The following is a 19,728-nucleotide window of genomic DNA, read 5'->3' on the forward strand; positions in this document are numbered from 1 at the left end:
TGATCAAAATGTGTCTGAATTTATATCTGCTGTCTATATTTTACACTAAGGTCCCCTTTTACTAAACCGCTATAGAGGTTTTTAGCGCAGGGAGCCTATGAGTGTCGAGAGCAGCTCTGGGCATTCAGCGCAGCTCCCTGCGCTAAAAACTGCTATCATGGTTTAGTAAAAAGGGAAGGGGTATATTTGTCTATTTTGTATGGTTGTTACTGAGGTAATAGTGCTTAGAGTCATCTGCTTTAACCTCTTTGAAAAACCCTGGAATAGGAATGATGATTAACATTTTCTATGCATACAGTGTGCTTTGTGTTTTTTTTTTTATTTTATTGTTGGTAGATCATGTTGACTTGGTCATTTAAAAAGTAGCTCGCAAGCCCAAAAAGTGTGGGCACCCCTGTATTACATAATATAGTTAGTCCACAATCTAATTGAGACGGAGCTGAAATTCAAATTAAATAACAAGGAAAACCAGAGGGAGGCTCGACTGCCCTTGAACAGTTTCTCTCTGAACGGGTTTAGAAGAAGTAGAATAAGTAACTATCCCAGGACAAGCAGGCAGGTATTCTCACATATGGGTGATGTCATCGACGGAGCCCGGATGCGGACACCTTGCAAGCAGACTTGTTTGAAGAAACTCGAAGTTTCGAGTCGCCTGCACCGCGCATGTGCGAGTGCCTTCCCGCCCAGCGCAAGGCATGTCTCCTCAGTTCTCAGTTTTCCGCCGAGCCGAGAAGTCCGTCTTTGACTCTCTTCATTTAACTTCGTTCCTTTGTGCCTTTTCTCAACCGCGGTTTGTGTTTTTTTCCTCACGAATCGCTGTTTTTAGTTTATTTCTTTTATTTTAGTTTAAAAAAAAATTTTTCTTCTTCTGTTCGTTTTCCGGGACAGGCCGCTCGGCCGCAGCCCGAGGCCTTCGATCTTGCGGCGGCTATTTTTCCTTCTATGTCCTGACCTGCCATGGGCTTCAAGAGGTGTAGCAAGTGTCAGCGTGCGATCTGTCTTACGGACCCTCACGGACGCTGCCTCAAGTGCCTTGGGCTGAAACATCATCCTAGGTCGTGCCTGCCTTGCCAAACACTTCAGCCTCATGCTTTTAAGCGTCGTTGCATTTTGGTGAACAAGCTCTTCGAGATGGAGTCTTCTACTGATCCCTCGACTTCGAAGGCGTCTTTGGCCTCGACTCCCGCTGAGGCTCCTTCTGCGCCTACTGCTTCCACCTCGAGCCTCATCAGACCTTCGTCGTTTGCAGTGGCTCTTGCTTCGACGTCATCTGCTATATCTCAGGTCAGGAGTCTGTTCCACCGGTGGTGATTAAAGTGTCTAAAACTCCCAGGTTGAAGCACACTCACACTACCTCGAAGGAACCGCCAGCCAAAGCAGGTGGTCCGGTTTCAGACGCGGACCCACCCTTGCCGGCTTCTTTCCAGACCATGTTAGAGAAGCAGTTTATTCAGTTCCTTACTAACATTGGACCCAAACTGCTTCCTCTTAGCCAGCCTGGGCATTCAGCAGATTCCCGCGAGGTCGAGCCGCTTCCTTTGCCCCAGTCTGAACTTACACACTCTTTGCATGGAGCAGAGTCTCTGCGAGTGTCTGGTCTGGCATCCAAGCACGTAAAGCAAGGAGCAGATTCTTTGCGAGTGCCTCAACGAGAATCCTCACACTCTATACAAGGAGCAGAGTCTTTGAGAGTGCATCGAGGTTCCTCCTCCAAGCCTCTGGAGCTTTGATCTACAGCCTCTAGTCCTATTCATACATCGGCATCGGCTGTCCACGTCTCCGAGGTGAAATCTCCTCGATCCTCGAGATCTGGTTCCAGACACAGTTCTCACCGACATTCGAAGCCTTCATCGAGGCATCCTTCCAGGCATAGTTCTTCTCACGACAGACCATCTTCTTCGAAGCCTCAATCTACAACAACCTCGACCAGACCACCAACTCCTAGGTAAATACCGTATTTTTCACTCCATAAGACACATTTTTTCCTATCCAAAAGTGGGTGGAAATGTCGGTGCGTCTTATGCAGCGAAGATATATTTTTTTTTTTAACACCCCCCGGTTGGGCCTTTTAGAAAGACCCCCAGTACCTTTTTTAACCCTCGTCCCTTTTTAAAACACCCCGAATCCCGTCCTTCTTCAAATTACATTACATTATATTAGTGACTTCTATTCCGCTTGTACCTTGCAGTTCTAGGCGGATTACATCAGAAGATAACTGAACATTTCCAGGAAAAATTACACTCTAGGGGGCTGGTTACATAATAGAGTTTAGAGGAAAATTACAAGATGGGTAGCGAACATAGGAGAAATTACAAGATGAGTAGAAATCAGAAGAAAACTGGACATATACAGGGAAATCACAATTTAGGGGACTGGTTTCATAGTTGAGTCTTTGAGGAGAAAGTGCAAGATGAGTAGCAATTTGAGGGGGAATTTATAAAGGGAGGGGGAAGGACAAAGGGAGAGTTAAGATAACTCCCCCATTACCTGGTGGTCCTGCGGTGCATTGGCTGGCAGGCTCGAGCTCTTCACCCATCTGCCTGGGCCTGTGCCGCCTCTTCCCGTCCTGTCCCACACCTCCTTAAATGTCTCCCATTGCCTGGTGGTCCAGCGGTATGTCAGCGCCCCCCTTCTGAATGGTGTCTCGCAAGAATTGAGGGCACTATTCGGAGAGTGACGCTGACCCAGGCAGGCGGGCGGAAAGCTTGCACCTGACAGCCGACACTGAAGGCACCATTCAGAAGGCGGCGCTGGTCCACCAGGCAATGGAAGACATTTAAGGAGGTACAGGATGGGAAGAGGCAGTGCGGCCCAGGCAGGCGGGCGGAGGGCTCGCGCCTGCTGGCCGATGCACCGCTGGACCACCAGGTAATGGAGGAGATTTGAAGAGGGACGGGACGGGAGTGTTTTAAAAAGGGACGGGGTTAAAAAAGGTTGTTTTAAATTTTTGTTTCTTTGTTCTGCGTACTGGAGGTTGCTCCCTGCTCTAGGAGGGGGTGGGGATTCATGCTGTGGTATTCTTGATTATTGTTCCAGTTTTGTATGAGACTTGTTTCTGTTTAGGGCTGTGCCCTATTTGTAATTTATTTTGGAAACCAATAAAAACTGTTGTACCATATAAAAGTAAGGGGGGTTAATAAAGATACTGGGGGGCAGGTGACAGGACAGTGCAGTGGGACAGGGTACAGAGCCTGGCAAGGAGTGTAGGGTTGGGTGCAGAGCCTGGTAGGGAGAATTTGGTTCAGAATGTTTTTTTTCTTGTTTTCCTCCTCTAAATTTAGGGTGCGTCTTATGGTCAGGTACATATGGAGCGAAAAATATGGTAATATATTTTAGAGAGAGGTGGGTAAGAGGACTCGGGTACTTTCAGAACTTTGTTTAGATAACACTTAAACATAACTATTACAGGCGTGGAAAACAATTTTGGAAAGTTAATAATCTGCAAAATGCTTCTCCTAATGGAGTTTTCCACGATTTCTTGTTTAAAGTGAAGACTTGCACTATCTTTAACCCAAGTTAGTGCTTGCATTTCTAAGGATTTTATTCTGGTGTCATAATCATCTGATTTGTTTTCCAAAGCTGAAACTTTATTCTTCAAATCCAAACTTTCTGAAAGTACTACAGTGCAACGTTGGGAAAGTTGCTGTATCTGGCTTCCCAGAGAGATTTGAAGACTGGAAATAGCCTCCCAAATTGACTCCATATTGAAGATTTCAGGTTTCTTTATTGGCAAAAACTCAGTTCTGGCATCCTCTGGTAAAGAAATAGTACTTGTGTTTGCAGAAGAAATATTTGAAACTGCTTTTGTCTGCTCCTTTATTCCATCTTGCTGTATTGCTGGCATAGCACACTCCTTCTGCCTCCTTTAAGAGCCGGATTCCCAGCCCTGCTGGACAGGCAAGAGGACGTCCCAAACCATATTAGGTGTCGGCTGCTCCTCCCCTACTCCTGCTGCTCCCGACGCCACAGGACGAGCTGGAGGACTCCGTTCCTCCAGGGACAAACTGGCACCCTCGAGGGAGAGCTCCTGCACCTCAGCTTGCGCGTTCCCTCCTACCGAGGCTTTGTCCTCTGGTTGCTACGTTCATGAGCCATGCTGCACAAAGGAATCCATCGGCCGGTCTGAAGTATAAGTTCCTCCGGACTTTAGATTTTCTTTTCACCATTGGCAAAATAGGAAATGTTCAGAAAGACAACGCCGGCATCCCAGTGCAACTTCGAGCTGCCATCTTTGCCAGGCTCCGCCCCGATGTCTTCACAGTGTTTCTCTTTCCTACCAAAGCTTGGTAAAAGGAGCCCTAAATTATTAGAACCCTTTGTATACAAACAACTATCTGCATTTATTGATAAAATTTATTGTTTGCATCACTCTTAGTTTGGATTTCATGCTCAGCATAGTACAGAGTTGTTGTTATTATTAACACTGACAACTAAAATTAAGTATTTGTTGAATATGGGTCAGCAGGCAGTTTTCCTTCAATTCAATATATCTGCTGCATTTGACTCAGTAGATTATGGTTTATTGTAGACTAAGCTAACTAAACTGGGTATTAGTGATTCTGTTTTTAACTGATTAAGAGATTTTTGGTAAACTGAGAATATTGTATTTGGAAGAATGGTGAGTTATCTCAAGGATGGAGATTCTTTTGTGTTGTTCCTCAGGGGTCTCCATTATCTCCTATACTTTTTAATCTCTTTATGAGCTCTTTGGGTCATATTTCATTTTACAAGGAAGAATGTTTGTTGTCATATGCAGATGACATTTTTTATTAGTCCCACTTTGTTCCGATATGAAGGAAACTTCTGTTAGAGACACTAATTGCACTGACAAAATTTATTCTTGGGCTACACTTAACTAACTCAAGTTAAATACATCTAAGAATAAAATACTTTGGTTCCATACTTCATATTAGAGAGTTACACGGGGACAGAAACCAAACCTGTCCCGCTGGAATCAAATCCGTCCCTGCAAGTAATTTCTCCATTCCCACCTGTCTCCATAATCTTCAGAAGTAGTTATTTAATTTAATTATGCTACTGAATTAAAGGCTCTGGTAGAGACTTATTTACAAATAAGCAAAGACATTTTCTTTGTTTTGCTGTACAGACATCAATAAAAATTGTTGAAACATACAAATAAGCAAAGATACTTTATTAATTTGGAAGAATTATAAACAGATCCCTGCTAGTGCTTCTAATGAAAATGTAAATGCCATATATACTCGAATATAAACTAAGATTTTTGGGCTTATATTTGAGTTCCCAATTAGTGACCATCACGTTTGCCTTCCTGGCCTGCTGTTCACTCCTGATGCCTGGCAAATTCTTCAAGTGGTTGCTGTCCATTGGTTCCTCCTACCATGGTTCAGCATTTCTCTCTTCCCTCCCTCCCATTGTACAGCATCCTCACTCCCTTCTATCCTGGATCATTCTCCTTCTTTTTCCCCTTCCCTCTCCTGCACAGCATTTCTTCATCTCTCTTCCACCTCCATGTGCAACATGTCTTCCTCTCTCACACTGTTCATCTCTCTCTTTCTCACATTCCCTCCCTTGCTGCAAAGGAAGTGGGGAAAGAGAGAGAGGGATCCAGGGTGCATATCTTCCATCCCCTCTACTGCCACATCCAATATTTCTCCCTTCTCATCCCCTGGACCATGTGTAGAATCTTTCATCCCTGCCCACCAGCCCCATGCCCAACATTTCTTTTTCCATCACCCCTCTCCAGCACTATGCCATATCTCTCCCTCTATTCCCTCCACCACAATGTCCAACATTCCTCCCCCTTACATCCCTTTCAATCTGTCCCACCATATCCAGCATTTCTTCCTCTCATCTTTCTCTTCCCCATGCATCTCTACCTCACGCCTTTCCCTCCCTATGCCCAACAATTCTCCTCTTTCTTCCATTCCCCATCTCTTTCTCTCTCTCACATACCCATGCCCAACAAGTCTTCTATTCCCTTCCCCACCTCAGCATCTCTTTCCCTCCCTCCCTCCTTCCATCCGATATCCCAAGTTGGTGCCCCCTTCCTCTCCCCCTTCTCTGTCCCAAGTTCATGCCCCCTCCCTTGCTTCTGTGTCCAAATGCTCTCTCTCCCTCCCTTTTGCACTCCGTTTCTCTCCCTTCCTTGGCCCAATGCGTGTGCACTCGCTCCCTCGTTTCTGTGGCTCAACTACTTTCATGTTCTCCCGCAAGACTATACCAGAGCCGTCCAGGTTGGCTGCCTCCTTCCTGCCTTCCAGCTGCACTTTCTTCTTGGCAGGGCTGCGGTTCCTGCATGTCGCTGATCCGGAAGCCTTCTCTCTGACGTTAGCTCTGACATTGGAGGGAAGGCTTCTGGGTCAGCTGTGGGTGGCATACTGGGACCACTGCACACTACTATGTGAAGGGTTCGAGTGCAGCTGGAGGGCAGGAAAAGGAGGCGCACTACTGAGATAACTTGAGCCCCTCGAGGTGCCTCCATCCCCGCAGGATTCCCATAACCCTGGGGGGGGGGGAACCCGCGGGATCCCCATTCCTTTGCAGCTCTCTACTTCATATTCCTTCTGCCCTTTCACTAACTTCAGGGTTGTCTATAAATTATTTATTCAATTTTCTATACCGTTCTCCCAGAGGAGCTCAGAATGGTTTACATGGATTTATTCAAATACTCGAGCATTTTTCCCCGTCTGTCCTGGCGGGCTCACAATCTATCTAATATACCTGGGGCAATAAGGGACTAAGTGACGTGCCCAGGGTCACAAGGATCACTGTGGGTTTGAACCCTCAACCTCAGGGTGCTGAGGTTGTAGCTTTAACCCTTGTGCCACACTCTCAGACATAGTATGGTAGAAGATAGCATGGCAAACATTGTCTGACATATATGACAAAACATAGTTAAAGCATGGTAAAACATAATATGACAAAACATGGTATGGTGAGACATATTGAGAAATTTTCTAGAGCTCTTAGAATAATTTTGGATTCTACTCTTACTTTTGAATATCAAGTCACTAATCTTTGAAAGAAAACTGTATATCGCATGAAACTAAGGCTTATTAGATCTTTATTTCACAACCATCATTTTGCTGTTTCGATTCAAGTGCTGGTTTGTCACAGTTCCTTATGTGCTGTTTAAGTTCTTCTTTGTCTTCCAAACTTCAGATGATTCAAAACACAAGGATTAGAATGATTTTTAAACTGAAGAAATATGATAGTTTTTTTTAAAATTTTATCATAAACTTCACTGACTACCTGTAAAAGCCTTCATATTAGTCAAATTAGCATGCATCATATTTCATATCTTGCATGCTAGTTCATCAGAATCTTATTCATTTCTATTCTCATTCTTTTTTTCCTCGTCTAGAATACACAACACTTTTTTATTGAGAGTTCTGTCTAGTAAAGGTATAAAATATAAATGACTTTTTTACTCTATTTATTTTGTTACTAATGCTTGGAATATTTTACCTATAACTACTAGGACAGAATCAGATTACCGTATTTTCGCGGATATAACGCGCGCGTTATACGCGTTTTTACCTACCGCGCATACCCCTCGCGCGTTATATGCCTGAGCGCGGTATACAAAAGTTTTTAAACATAGTTCCCACCCCGCCGGACGCCCGATTCACCCCCCCAGCAGGACCGCTCGCACCCCCACCCCGAACGACCGCTCGCACGCGCTCCCACCCGCCCCGCATCCACGATCGGAGCAAGAGGGAGCCCAAGCCCTCTTGCCCGGCCGACTCCCCGACGTCCGATACATCCCCCCCCCGGCAGGACCACTCGCACCCCCACCCCGAAGGACCGCCGACTTCCCGACAATATCGGGCCAGAAGGGAGCCCAAACCCTCCTGGCCACGGCGACCCCCTAACCCCACCCCGCACTACATTACGGGCAGGAGGGATCCCAGGCCCTCCTGCCCTCGACGCAAACCCCCCCCCCCCCCCAACGACCGCCCCCCCCAAGAACCTCCGACCGCCCCCCCCGCCGGCCCGCGGCCCCCCTGGCCGACCCCCACGACCCCCCCACCCCCCTTCCCCGTACCTTTGGTAGTTGGCTGGACAGACGGGAGCCAAACCCGCCTGTCCGGCAGGCAGCCAACGAAGGAATGAGGCCGGATTGGCCCATCCGTCCTAAAGCTCCACCTACTGGTGGGGCCTAAGGCGCGTGGGCCAATCAGAATAGGCCCTGGAGCCTTAGGTCCCACCTGGGGGCGCGGCTTGAGGCACATGGGCCCAACCCGACCATGTGCCTCAGGCCGCGCCCCCAGGTGGGACCTAAGGCTCCAGGGCCTATTCTGATTGGCCCACGCGCCTTAGGCCCCACCAGTAGGCGGAGCTTTAGGACGGATGGGCCAATCCGGCCTCATTCCTTCGTTGGCTGCCTGCCGGACAGGCGGGTTTGGCTCCCGTCTGTCCGCCAACTACCAAAGGTACGGGGAAGGGGGGTGGGGGGGTCGTGGGGGTCGCGGGTCGGCTGGGGGGGCGGTCGGAGGTTCTTGGGGGGGGCGGTCGTTGGGGGGGGGGGGGGGTTTGCGTCGAGGGCAGGAGGGCCTGGGATCCCTCCTGCCCGTAATGTAGTGCGGGGTGGGGTTAGGGGGTCGCCGTGGCCAGGAGGGTTTGGGCTCCCTTCTGGCCCAACTACACAAAGGTACGGGGAAGGCGGGTGGGGGTGTCGTGGGGGTCGGCCAGGGGGGTCGCGGGTCGGCTGGGGGACGGGCGGAGGTTCTTGGGGGGGGCGGTTGTTGGGTGGAGGGGGTTTGCGTCGAGGGCAGGAGGGCCTGGGATCCCTCCTGCCCGTAATGTAGTGCAGGGTGGGGTTAGGGGGTCGCCGTGGCCAGGAGGGTTTGGGCTCCCTCCTGGCCCGATATTGTCGGGAAGTCGGCGGTCCTTCGGGGTGGGGGTGCGAGTGGTCCTGCCGGGGGGGGGGATGTATCGGACGTCGGGGGGGGGACATCAGGCTTTCAGGATGGGGACAGACCTTCAAGGGGGGACAGGACTTCAAGGGGGGACAGTGCACGGAAAGTCAGGGGGGGTGAACGGAGAGTCGGGACAGCGCACGGAAAGTCAGGGCAGTGCACGGAAGTCAGGGGGGGTGAACGGAGAGTCGGGACAGCGCACGGAAAGTCAGGGCAGTGCACGGAAGTCAGGGGGGGTGAACGGAGAGTCGGGACAGCGCACGGAAAGTCAGGGCGGGCGAAAGGAGCGTCGGGCATCATGCGCGGTATACCCGTGAGCGCGGTATACAAAAGTTTTTGTACATATCATAGTGATTTCTGCGCGCTATACCCGTGTGCGCGTTTTACATGGGTGCGCGTTATATCCGCGAAAATACGGTATATAAGATTCCAGAAAAAATTAAAAACATTTTTATTTGATAGTTTTTATTGATGTGAAGTATTTAAATTGTTGTAAATCCCCATTTAGTTTGGATGGATTTTTCTTATTTTAAATTGCTTTGAACCTTCATTGGTATAATGCATTTCAGAAATTGAAGATTAGATTAGATTTTCCACTCTATAAGGCCCTCATTTGCATGGAAATGGTGGAGCGGGAGTCCCTAGATCATCCTCTCAGGGTGGTCCGTTATGTTCCCTGTAAGCTGAGCACATGAGCAATTGCTCATACATTCTAGGAGCGTCGCTCACAGATTTTACATGGTTGCTCTCAAAAATACTTGCAAGTCTGGAAAATTGTTGGTTTTTAGAACTTGTTGCTCATATGAAAAAAAATTTGCATGTAGCCAGCCAATCCTTAGAGGGAGCATTGGTCAGGACTCTTGATTGTCTATTATTAGGGTTACCATAAGCTCCAAAAAAAGGAGGCTAGATTGAGACATCTGGGTTTTTTATTGCCATTGAAAGCAATGGAACTAAAACCCGTATGTCTCAATTCAACATGGGACTTTAGATTCCAAAGTTTGTTACGTGTAACTGTCTGTTTCTCTAGCAGATAACCTTTTATGTTGATAATCAGGTAGGCCTGATTCCTTGCAGTGTGAAAGGCAAGTATAAGAAGACAGTAGACTGCAGTTGTGTTTTTGTTTTCCAGTTTTTGATATGAGCAGCAAAGCTCATAAAAAGAGCAATAAGAGTGATGCTACCATTATTGTTTGGTTGAGGTGTCAGTAATGATTCTGCTGTGCCATTTTACACAATTTATTGATAAGCTCTTCATTTACTGGCAGGGTGATTGTGATTTATTTACTTATTTTGGATATTGGTGAGTGTTAAGACAGGCTGTATTTTGCTGTTCGTATTTTCAGAGGAACAAGCTTTTTACACTAGAGGTAAAACTGACCATCTGCTTTCAGAAAAGTCTCATTGATACGGTCATGCTTAAGAAAAGGTTGGATCAATTTTGAGAAGAGAAAATGATTAGAGTATATAATAATCTGTTTAGATTATAGGTACTGATTCAGGAATAGGCCATTTCTGGGATCACCAAGGCAGTTCGTTTACTGGAAGATATTACTCTGGAAGATTAAATTTGTCATTGTGGGGAATTTTTTTTCATCTCTTGGATCATCACTAAAAGCCAATTGTAGACTAATCTTTTAGCTTAATCTTCTGTGTTCCTGAACTCAACAAGAGCACTTGATAAATTTTATTTTTATGTTGCTGTCTTATTGCTAAAATGTAGTCTGGTGTTTTTAGTGGCTTTATTGCAGCCTCCAGTTCGTATAGTGCCACAGCCTCAGCTGGCACGGAGATTGGAGCCTCCGTCCCGATTTTCAGGAAGGAGTGACAGAGTGGAATCACTATCTAATCGTAAAGATGACAGAAAGTAAGTTGATGACTGAACAGCTGCTTAATGCTGTGTTAGAAACACTTCTACATTCTTATTATCATTTATTTCTCTCAGCCGTGACAGAGAGAGAGACAGACGTCGATCACGAGACAAGTCACCCCAGAGAAAACGTTCACGTGAGAGGTCACCAAGACGAGAACGGGAGAGATCACCACGAAGAACTCGGCGGGCTGCACCTCGCTATACTATCCAGTTTTCCAAGTTTTCTTTAGACTGGTAAGTTCTTTAGCATTAAAGATGAAATAGCATTAAAGTTTGCCAGTAATTAGAATTCTAGCCTGGGTTTCATTTCTGTCTTTGTACTGCAAAGCCTGAGGAGTGCACAGCAGTGTTGGAGACTTGGGGACCTATTCCTGGCCTGAGTTTAGAGTTGGTTGTTCTTCATGAACTAGGTGGGAAACTTAGATTTAGTTTCTATCTAATGCTCTTACTCTACCTAATAGCAGATCTAGGTTCTGATCATAACATAGGCTTTATATTTTGTTTTTCCACATTGACTTGGATGTTCTTATCTTTTTCAGCGGAAAGAAATGGTTATTCTCACATCCTGTGAACTCTCCAGGTTCCCTTAAAATCACATATACAATTAGGCCCTGATTCTCCAAAAGTGCGTCCCGATTTTAGGCAGCTGTAGGCGTCCTACAGCTGTCTAATCAGCCAATCAGGATGCACGTTTTTAAAAAAAAAAATGCTCCCCAGGCAGGCCTGAAGGCGCCTCCGGGAGCCTAGGGAGACCCGCAAGATGCCTAAGCTCACCTAAGGGCCTTAGGCGAACCTAGGTGGCCCTACGCATCTCCCTAGTAGAGGAAGAAACCTTAAGATGTAGGCCAGCAAAATGCTGGTCTACATTGTAAGTAGATGCAGCCGCTATACTTATCGCGGCAAGGGATCTCTCTGCCGCTATAAGTATAGCGGGCCGCGGCCTGTCCGATCGGATGCCCCCCCCTCCAACACTACCAACCGCCCCCCCCCCCGACACTACCAACCCCCCCCCCCCCCCCGACATTACCGATCTCCCTCCCACCCCGACACTACCGATTGCTGGCAGGAGGGTGTCCAATCCCTCCTGCCCAAAGACGCACCCCCCCCCACCCCCGGCGCTAACAACCTCCAAACTAACCTGTTCTTCAGGCCAGACGGTTCTTGCCCGTTCAGCCTGTAGCCCGCCTGGTCGAAATGAGGCGGGCTTGCCCCTTCCCGGCCCATCCCGCCGAAGCCTAAGGCCTGATTGGCCCAGGCTCTAGAAGCCTGGACCAATCAGGCCTTAGATTAAGTGGGGATGGGCGGACCCGCTATGCCTAAGGCCTGATTGGTCCAGGCTTCTAGAGCCTGGGCCAATCAGGCCTTAGGCTTCGGTGGGATGGGCCGGGAAGGGGCGAGCCCGTCTCATTTCGACCAGGCGGGCTACAGGCTGGACGGGCAAGAACCGTCTGGCCTGAAGAACAGGTTAGTTTGGAGGTTGTTAGCGCCGGGGGGGGGGGGGGGGGGTGTGCGTCTTCGGGCAGGAAGGATTGGACACCCTCCTGCCAGCAATCGGTAGTGTCGGGATGGGAGGGAGATCGGTAATGTCGAGGGGGGGGCGGTTGGTAGTGTCGGGGGAGGGCGGTCGGTAGTGTCGGGGTGGGAGGGAGATCAATAATGTCGGGGGGGGGGGGGGCGGTTGGTAGTGTCGGAGGGGGGGCGGTCGGTAGTGTCGGAGGGGGGGCATCCGATCGGACAGGCCGCGGCCCGCTAGTGTAGGCCGATTCTGAATAGGACGCCTCTCCCGGGCGTCCTGTACAGAATCAGGGCCTCGGTGTCTTGCGGGCCTCGTCTTCAATATAGGCGGCCTGCCTGGGGAGCATTTTTTTTTTTTAAACGTGCATCCCGATTGGCTGATTAGACAGCTGTAGGACGCCTACAGCTGTCTAAACTCGGGACGCACTTTTGGAGAATCAGGGCCTTAATGTCTTTTTTTCCAACCTGAAGCTTAATTCAAAAGGATTAGGCGATCTTATTCCTTCCCCACATATTTTCCAGCTAGCTTGCTTTGTGAAGGGCTGTTATTTATAATATTGGGTGTGCAGTCCTTTACTTCAGCTGATATTCATCTGTGTAGGACTATGGCTTTTATTTTGCCTGATTGGTAGAGACCTGACAGGATGCTTTGATTTTGGGTTAGTAGCAGTTTTGATTTTAGTTGAGGATTTTTCTGTCTCTGAGCCCTTTCAAGTAAAGGCATCTTGTTAGCTCTGTTATTTCTATCACAGATGAAACCATAAAGCTTGAAGCAACATTGTCCATTTTACAAGATAATACACACAAAAAAAACTTTCCAATCTCTTTTCTTGCCCAGGTAACATCATGAAATAGCATAAAAAAGAGTTTATCTACTTCTTCAAGCCAAGTACCCTCTAAGTCTAACAAATATCAACTGAGTACCCCTGCCCAAGCTCCACCCCTAACCCCACCCCCATAATAATAGTACTAATTGTAATGCAGTTTCTTCCCTCCATTTTTCATATACACACAATATAATCTTAATAAAAAAAAAAAAAAAAGCTATGTTGTGGTGTAGAGAATGACATGGGGACAAATTTTTCACCGTCCCAGCAGGAACTCAATTTACCTGTCCCGTCCTCACAAGTTTTGTCGCTGTCCCCATTCCTTTAAGTTCTGCTTTAACCACAAGGTCTTATGAATGCAGTCTTCTCATGTCCACAGGGGGATCTTGGGGGTGTTGGGGTGGAGTCGGGGAGTGTCAGGGATGTTGAGGTGTCAGGGATGGAGTTGGGGAGTGTTTGGTGGGGTTCGGAGGATGATGGGACCAGCGGGAATGCCTAGTGGGGGCAGAAGAGAGTGAGCATCTCTCCTGCCTTGGACTGTGTTGGGAGGGTTCGTAGAAAGAATTCTCTTTCAAATTTTTGATTGGAATTAAAAACTTTTCTATTTAAAGATGTTTACGGTTGTTAGAACTCAGCAGGAATTTGATTTGCAGTATTCTTTTTTTTTTTCCCCTCCTGTTTTTTCCCCCTCCCCAGATTTCCTTTCCATAGATTGTATTTCTCTCCCTCTTCTCCTTTTATTTCTGTAAAAAGTCTTTCTATGTTCACTTGTACTGTTAAATTATTTTTAAACATTTTACTGTACACCTAGATTTTTTTAGATGGGTGGTCTATCAAAACGTAATAAACTTGAAACTTGAATTGGGCACTTCTCCTGCCGCAGACGTTTGGGGGAGGGGACTACACAGGCTCCCTGCTACGGCCACTAAACTGATCATGCCAGGGAGATTCCCTAGCCGCAATCAGCTCAGCGGCCGCGTCTATTTGAAATGTAGACCAACATTTTGCTGGCCTACATTTCAGGTGCCTATCGCAGCCCTAAGGAGATACCGAGGGCCACCTAAGGCCACTTCCGAGCAAAACCATACCCACGCCTAGCTTTGAGAGAGCTTAGGCATCCCTACACGTCAACAGCGACAGATGCCTACGGTGTAGGTGCCTGCCTTGGGGTGTGTGTTTAAAAAAAGTGTGTCCCACCTATAATTGGGACGCTGTTTATAGATTTTGGCCCTAAGGCTTTTTAATAGAAACCAGCAATTTAACTCCAAACCCAATACACAATACATGAATAAACATATCAATCTTTATGGCTAAACTCCAAGATTCAAGTTGGCAGTTTTAAAATTGTATGGAAGCATTGGATTATTGCAGGTATACGGACTGTAGGTGATGTTATTTTAAATGGTAAACTGCTTGATTTTTCACAGTTGCAACATAAATATGGTCTTAACAAATCACAAAGCAATGGTTGCAACTGAAGCAGGCTATTCAGGAGGGGTTCCCTGAATGGAAAAATCTTAACAGTCAGTATAGTCTGGAATTCTTATGCTTTCAGACGGATTTCTTGGGTCACCAGGCCGCACAGTGGTATAAATTAATATCTGGATTTATGAATAAAAAACCAAAGACTGGTCTTAGAGACATTTGGAGCATTGAGATTAAGCATCAAATTTCTGCATCTCAATGGCCACGAATTTGGTTTTGGAGAATGAGATGTACAGTGTCTGCATCTATGAGGCAAACTTGGTTCTTTTTGTTACATAGAGCATTTTGGACCCCAGTTCGATTACAAAAGTTGGATAGCTCTAAGTCTAATAGATGCTGGCATTATAATCTGGAAGCAGGGACTCTAGATCATTTAATTTACTTTTGTCCCTGTATCATGGCCTTTTGGAAATCAATTTGGTCTCAAATTAACTGCTTATTAGAAAACCATGTAGCTTTATCATATGATACAATTCTTTATCCCAGGACAAGCAGGCAGCATATTCTCACATGTGGGTGACGTCATCCACGGAGCCCCGATGCGGACAGCTTTTCAAGCAAACTTGATTGAAGATTTCAAGTTTGCTAGTGCTGCACCACGCATGTGTGTGTCTTCCTGATCCACTAGAGGGCGCATCCCCTCCTCATGGTCTTCAGTTCTTAGTTTTCCGCAGAGCCAGAAAGCCCTGTCTCTCTTCTCTGCGTTCTTATAAGTGCCTTTCTAGCACTGCGGCTTCTTTATTTTGTTAGGGAGTCGCTGTGCGTTTGTTGATTGATCGTGTATTTCTTTGTTTCAAAAAAAAAAAAGGACGTTTTATTGTGTTTCTGCTGGTTCCACCGGCAGGCCCTTCTTGGGCCTCAGCCATGCGGCTAGGCTCATTTGGCTGCAGCTGTATTTTCTTCTTCCCTGGCCTCTCTCTGGGCTCACCTCGTGTGAGCAGGATGGCCAGGACCATTTTTCCTTCGTTGGAATCGGACTGAGTAGCTTCGATCCCCGGTAAGTCTTCTTTCTTTCTTTCTGTTCTTCTAGCTGCGTTACCTCGGTAATGCCACCGGCTGAGTCTCAGGCATTCCAGGCATCGAGTGCAGTCGTGCCCGCCTCTACGAGACCTTCGAAGCGTGCCTCCTTTCATAGGAATACTCATCTCGAGGTTGCCCTTTATGGAGCGCACTGCTGCACCTTTATTACCAGTTTCATTGGTACGTTGCCGACTTCTGAACCTCGATGTGCATCGACGTCGACTGGAGCTTCGTGCCTCGACATCGACTGGGGCTTCGTGCCTCGACGTCGACTGAGGCTTCGTGCCTCGACATCGACTGAGGCTTCGTGCCTCGACGTCGACTGAGGCTTCGTGCCTCGACGTCGACTGGGGCTTCGTGCTTCGACGTCGACTGGGGCTTCGTGCCTCGACGTCGACTGGGGCTTCGTGCCTCGACGTCGACTGGGGCTTCGTGCCTCGACGTCGACTGGGGCTTCGTGCCTCGCCGTCGACTGGGGTTTCGTGCCTCGCCGTCGACTGGGGCTTCGTGCCTCGCCGTCGACTGGGGCTTCGTGCCTCGCCGTCGACTGGGGCTTCGTGCCTCGCCGTCGACTGAGGCTTCGTGCCTCGACGTCGACTGAGGCTTCGTGCTTCGACGTCCACTGAGGCTTTGTGCCTCATCGACTGAGGCTTTGTGCCTCGTCGACTGAGGCTTGGTGCCTCTACGTCGACTGGGGCTTGGTGCCTCGATGTCGACTGGGGCTTGGTGCCTCGATGTCGACTGGGGCTTCGTGCCTCGACCTCGACTGAGGCTTTGTGCCTCGACCTCGACTGGGGTTTTGTGCCTCGACGTCGACTCCGGCTTTGTGCCTCGGCGTCGTTTGAGGCTTTGTGCCTCGACGTCGACTGTGGCTTTGGGCCTCGACGTCGGCTGTGGCTTTGGGCCTCGACGTCGGCTGTGGCTTTGGGCCTCGACGTCGACTGCGGCTTGGTGCCTCATAGAAACATAGAAACATAGAAATTGACGGCAGAAAAGGGCCATAGCCCATCGAGTCTGCCCATACCAGTGACCCACTCCCTGATTCTTACTCTCCTAGAGATCCCACATGAATATCCCATTTCCTCTTGAAATCTAACACGCTGCTGGCCTCAATCACCCGCTGAGGCAGCTCGTTCCAATGATCGACCACCCTTTCGGTGAAGAAGTACTTCCTAGCATCACACTGAAATTTCCCTCCTCTGATTTTCAGCGAGTGTCCTCTGGTTACCGAGGGCCCCGTAAGACTGAAGATATCATCTTTCACCACTATACGCCCAGTAATATACTTGAAGGTTTCAATCATGTCTCCTCTCTGTCTTCGCTCCTCCAATGAGTACATCCGCAGTTTTTTTAACCTTTCTTCATACGTGAGATCCCTGAGCCCCAAAACCATCCTGGTAGCCATTCGCTGAACCGACTCAATTCTCAACACATCTTTTCGGTAGTGTGGTCTCCAGAATTGAACACAATACTCGAGATGAGGTCTCACCATGGATCTGTACAGTGGCATTATTACTTCAGGTTTTCTGCTGACAAAACCCCTACGGATACAGCCCATCATTTGTCTTGCCTTGGATGAAGCCTTCTCTACTTGATTGGCAGCCTTCATATCGTCGCTAATGATCACTCCTAAATCACGTTCCATCGTGGTCCTGGACAAGGTTTCACCATTTAGTGTGTAAGTTCTGTGTGGATTTTTTTTGCCTAGATGCATTATTTTACATTTTTTAGCATTGAAGCCTAGCTGCCAAGTTGATGACCACTGCTCGAGCTGCCTTAGGTCCTGCGTCATAAAGTCAGGCACACTACTTTTGCCAACTATGTTGCATAGTTTGGCATCGTCGGCAAACAGTGATACTTTTCCTCTAAGTCCTTGGGTTAAATCTCCTATGAATAAATTGAATAGAATCGGCCCTAAGACGGAGCCCTGAGGTACTCCACTCATCACTGCTGACGTTTTGGAGGGGGTACCGTTTACCATCACCCTTTGAAGCCTACCATCTAGCCAATCCTTTACCCATGTAGTGAATGTATCCCCTAATCCCATTGATTTTAGTTTGTTCAACAGCCTGCGGTGTGGGACGCTATCAAAAGCTTTGCTGAAGTCCAAATATATCACGTCAAGGGACTCATCGGCATCCAGATGTCTGGTCACCCAATCAAAGAAGTCAATCAGATTAGATTGGCAGGACCTTCCCCTGGTAAATCCGTGTTGATGTGGATCACGTAAACTTTCTTCGTCTAGAATTTTGTCAAGTTCCTGTTTGATCAGTGTTTCCATGAGTTTGCACACTATGGATGTAAGACTCACCGGTCTGTAATTTCCTGTCTCTGTTCTGCATCCCTTTTTGTGGAGTGGAATTACGTTAGCTGTTTTCCAGTCTAGGGGTACTTTTCCCGTGCGCATGGAAAGATTGAAGAGTACAGATAGTGGTTCAGCCAGAACTTCACTCAGCTCTCTGAGTACCCTGGGGTGTAGATTGTCTGGCCCCATGGCTTTGTCAACTTTGAGTCTTGAAAGTTCGTGGTAGACGCTACTAGGTGTAAATTCGTAATTGCGAAACAGGTCATTTTGGCTGTCTCTTATTTGTAGTTGTGGACCATCTCCCGGCGCTTCACAGGTGAATACTGAGCAGAAGTATTCGTTTAGCAGTTCTGCCTTGGTAGTATCAGATTCTGCGTAGTTTCCATCTGATTGCCTAAGGCGTTCTATTCCATTTTTGTTTCTCTTCCTGTCGCTAATGTACCTAAAGAAGGATTTGTCCCCTTTTTTAATGTTCCGTGCTAGATCTTCCTCTGTTTGAAGTTTGGCTTCCCTGACTGCCTTTTTGACAGCCTTAGATCTGGCCAGATAGTCTTCTTTTGCCTCCCTTTTCCCAAGATGTTTGTAGTTGATAAATGTTTCTTTTTTCATTTTAATGAGGTCCGAAATTTCCTTGTTGAACCATTGTGGTTTTTTGTTTCTCCGGCGTTTGCTTACTGTTTTTACGTAGCGGCTAGATGCTTCGTTCAGGATGGATTTTAGATTTGACCACATAGTTTCCGGATTGTCAGTTTCTGCATGGTTTTGCAGCTCTTGATGGACAAAGTCTCTCATGTGGTCGAAATCTGCCTCCCTAAAGTTGAGGACCCTCGTTGCTGTGTTTGATTTAGAGAAGCCTTTTCTGAGGTTGAGCCATACCATGTTGTGGTCACTGGAGGCCAGCGTGTCTCCCACTGATACTTCCGAGACACTGTCTCCATTTGTGAGTACCAGGTCCAGTATTGCTTTTTCTCTGGTGGGCTCTAATACCATTTGTTTTAGTTGTGCACCCTTAATGGAGGTTACTATTCTTTTGCTACCGCTCGTAGTTGCTGAGAGGGTGTTCCAGTCAGCATCTGGCATGTTGAAGTCGCCTAACAGTACTGTGTCACCACGCAAAGTGATGTTCTCTATGTCCTCAATCAATTCTTTGTCTTTGTCTTCCTTTTGTCTCGGAGGCCTGTACACCACACCGAGGTAAAGGCATTTTTCGTTCCCTCTGGCAAGGTTTACCCAAAGTGATTCCCCTGTGTATCTAACCTCTGTGATCCTGGTAGTTTTGATATTATCCTTAGTGTATAGTGCTACCCCCCCTCCTAATTTGCCCTCTCTGTCCCGACGAAGTAGATTGTATCCTGGTATAACCATATCCCACCCATGTGATTCTGTGAACCAGGTCTCGGATATCGCTACTATGTCAAGGTCAGCATCCCTTATTTCTGTTTCTAGTTCCAGGATTTTGTTGCCCAAGCTGTGTGCATTAACATACATTGCTCTCCAAATTTGTGATGATATGCCTATCCCCGTTAGTGTGGCACTTGTTTTTTTGTGTATGCTATGGGTTTTATTTGTTTCTCCAGGATGGATCCTTACTTCTCTGGTATGTATGTGTGAACCCTCCCCCAACTTACCTAGTTTAAAGCCTTCCGAAGTAGATGTGCTAGTTGATGTCCAAAAACTTTCTTGCCTCTCTTTGTTAGGTGAAGTCCGTCAGGTCCCTGTAGTCCTTGTAGCGCCGCTCCGTGGTCTAGGAATCCAAAGTTCGTCTCTAAACACCATTCTCGAAGCCACTCGTTGGTCCTA

At 47.5% G+C, this 19,728-nt stretch overlaps 1 protein-coding gene across 4 annotated transcripts in view; it reads left to right on the plus strand.

The window, feature by feature from the left end:
- The window catches only part of CCAR1 (cell division cycle and apoptosis regulator 1), a 309,834-nt gene that overhangs the window by 145,424 nt on the left and 144,682 nt on the right, over positions 1 to 19,728 (plus strand). For all 4 annotated transcript variants that reach the window (XM_033940771.1, XM_033940773.1, XM_033940772.1 and 1 more), the window contains 2 exons: positions 10,641 to 10,770; positions 10,849 to 11,010. In XM_033940771.1, coding sequence (XP_033796662.1) covers positions 10,641 to 10,770; positions 10,849 to 11,010 — 292 coding nt within the window. The remainder of the gene's footprint in view (positions 1 to 10,640; positions 10,771 to 10,848; positions 11,011 to 19,728) is intronic.

This window comes from Geotrypetes seraphini, chromosome 4, assembly GCF_902459505.1.
Source record: "Geotrypetes seraphini chromosome 4, aGeoSer1.1, whole genome shotgun sequence".
NCBI lineage: Eukaryota > Metazoa > Chordata > Amphibia > Gymnophiona > Dermophiidae > Geotrypetes > Geotrypetes seraphini.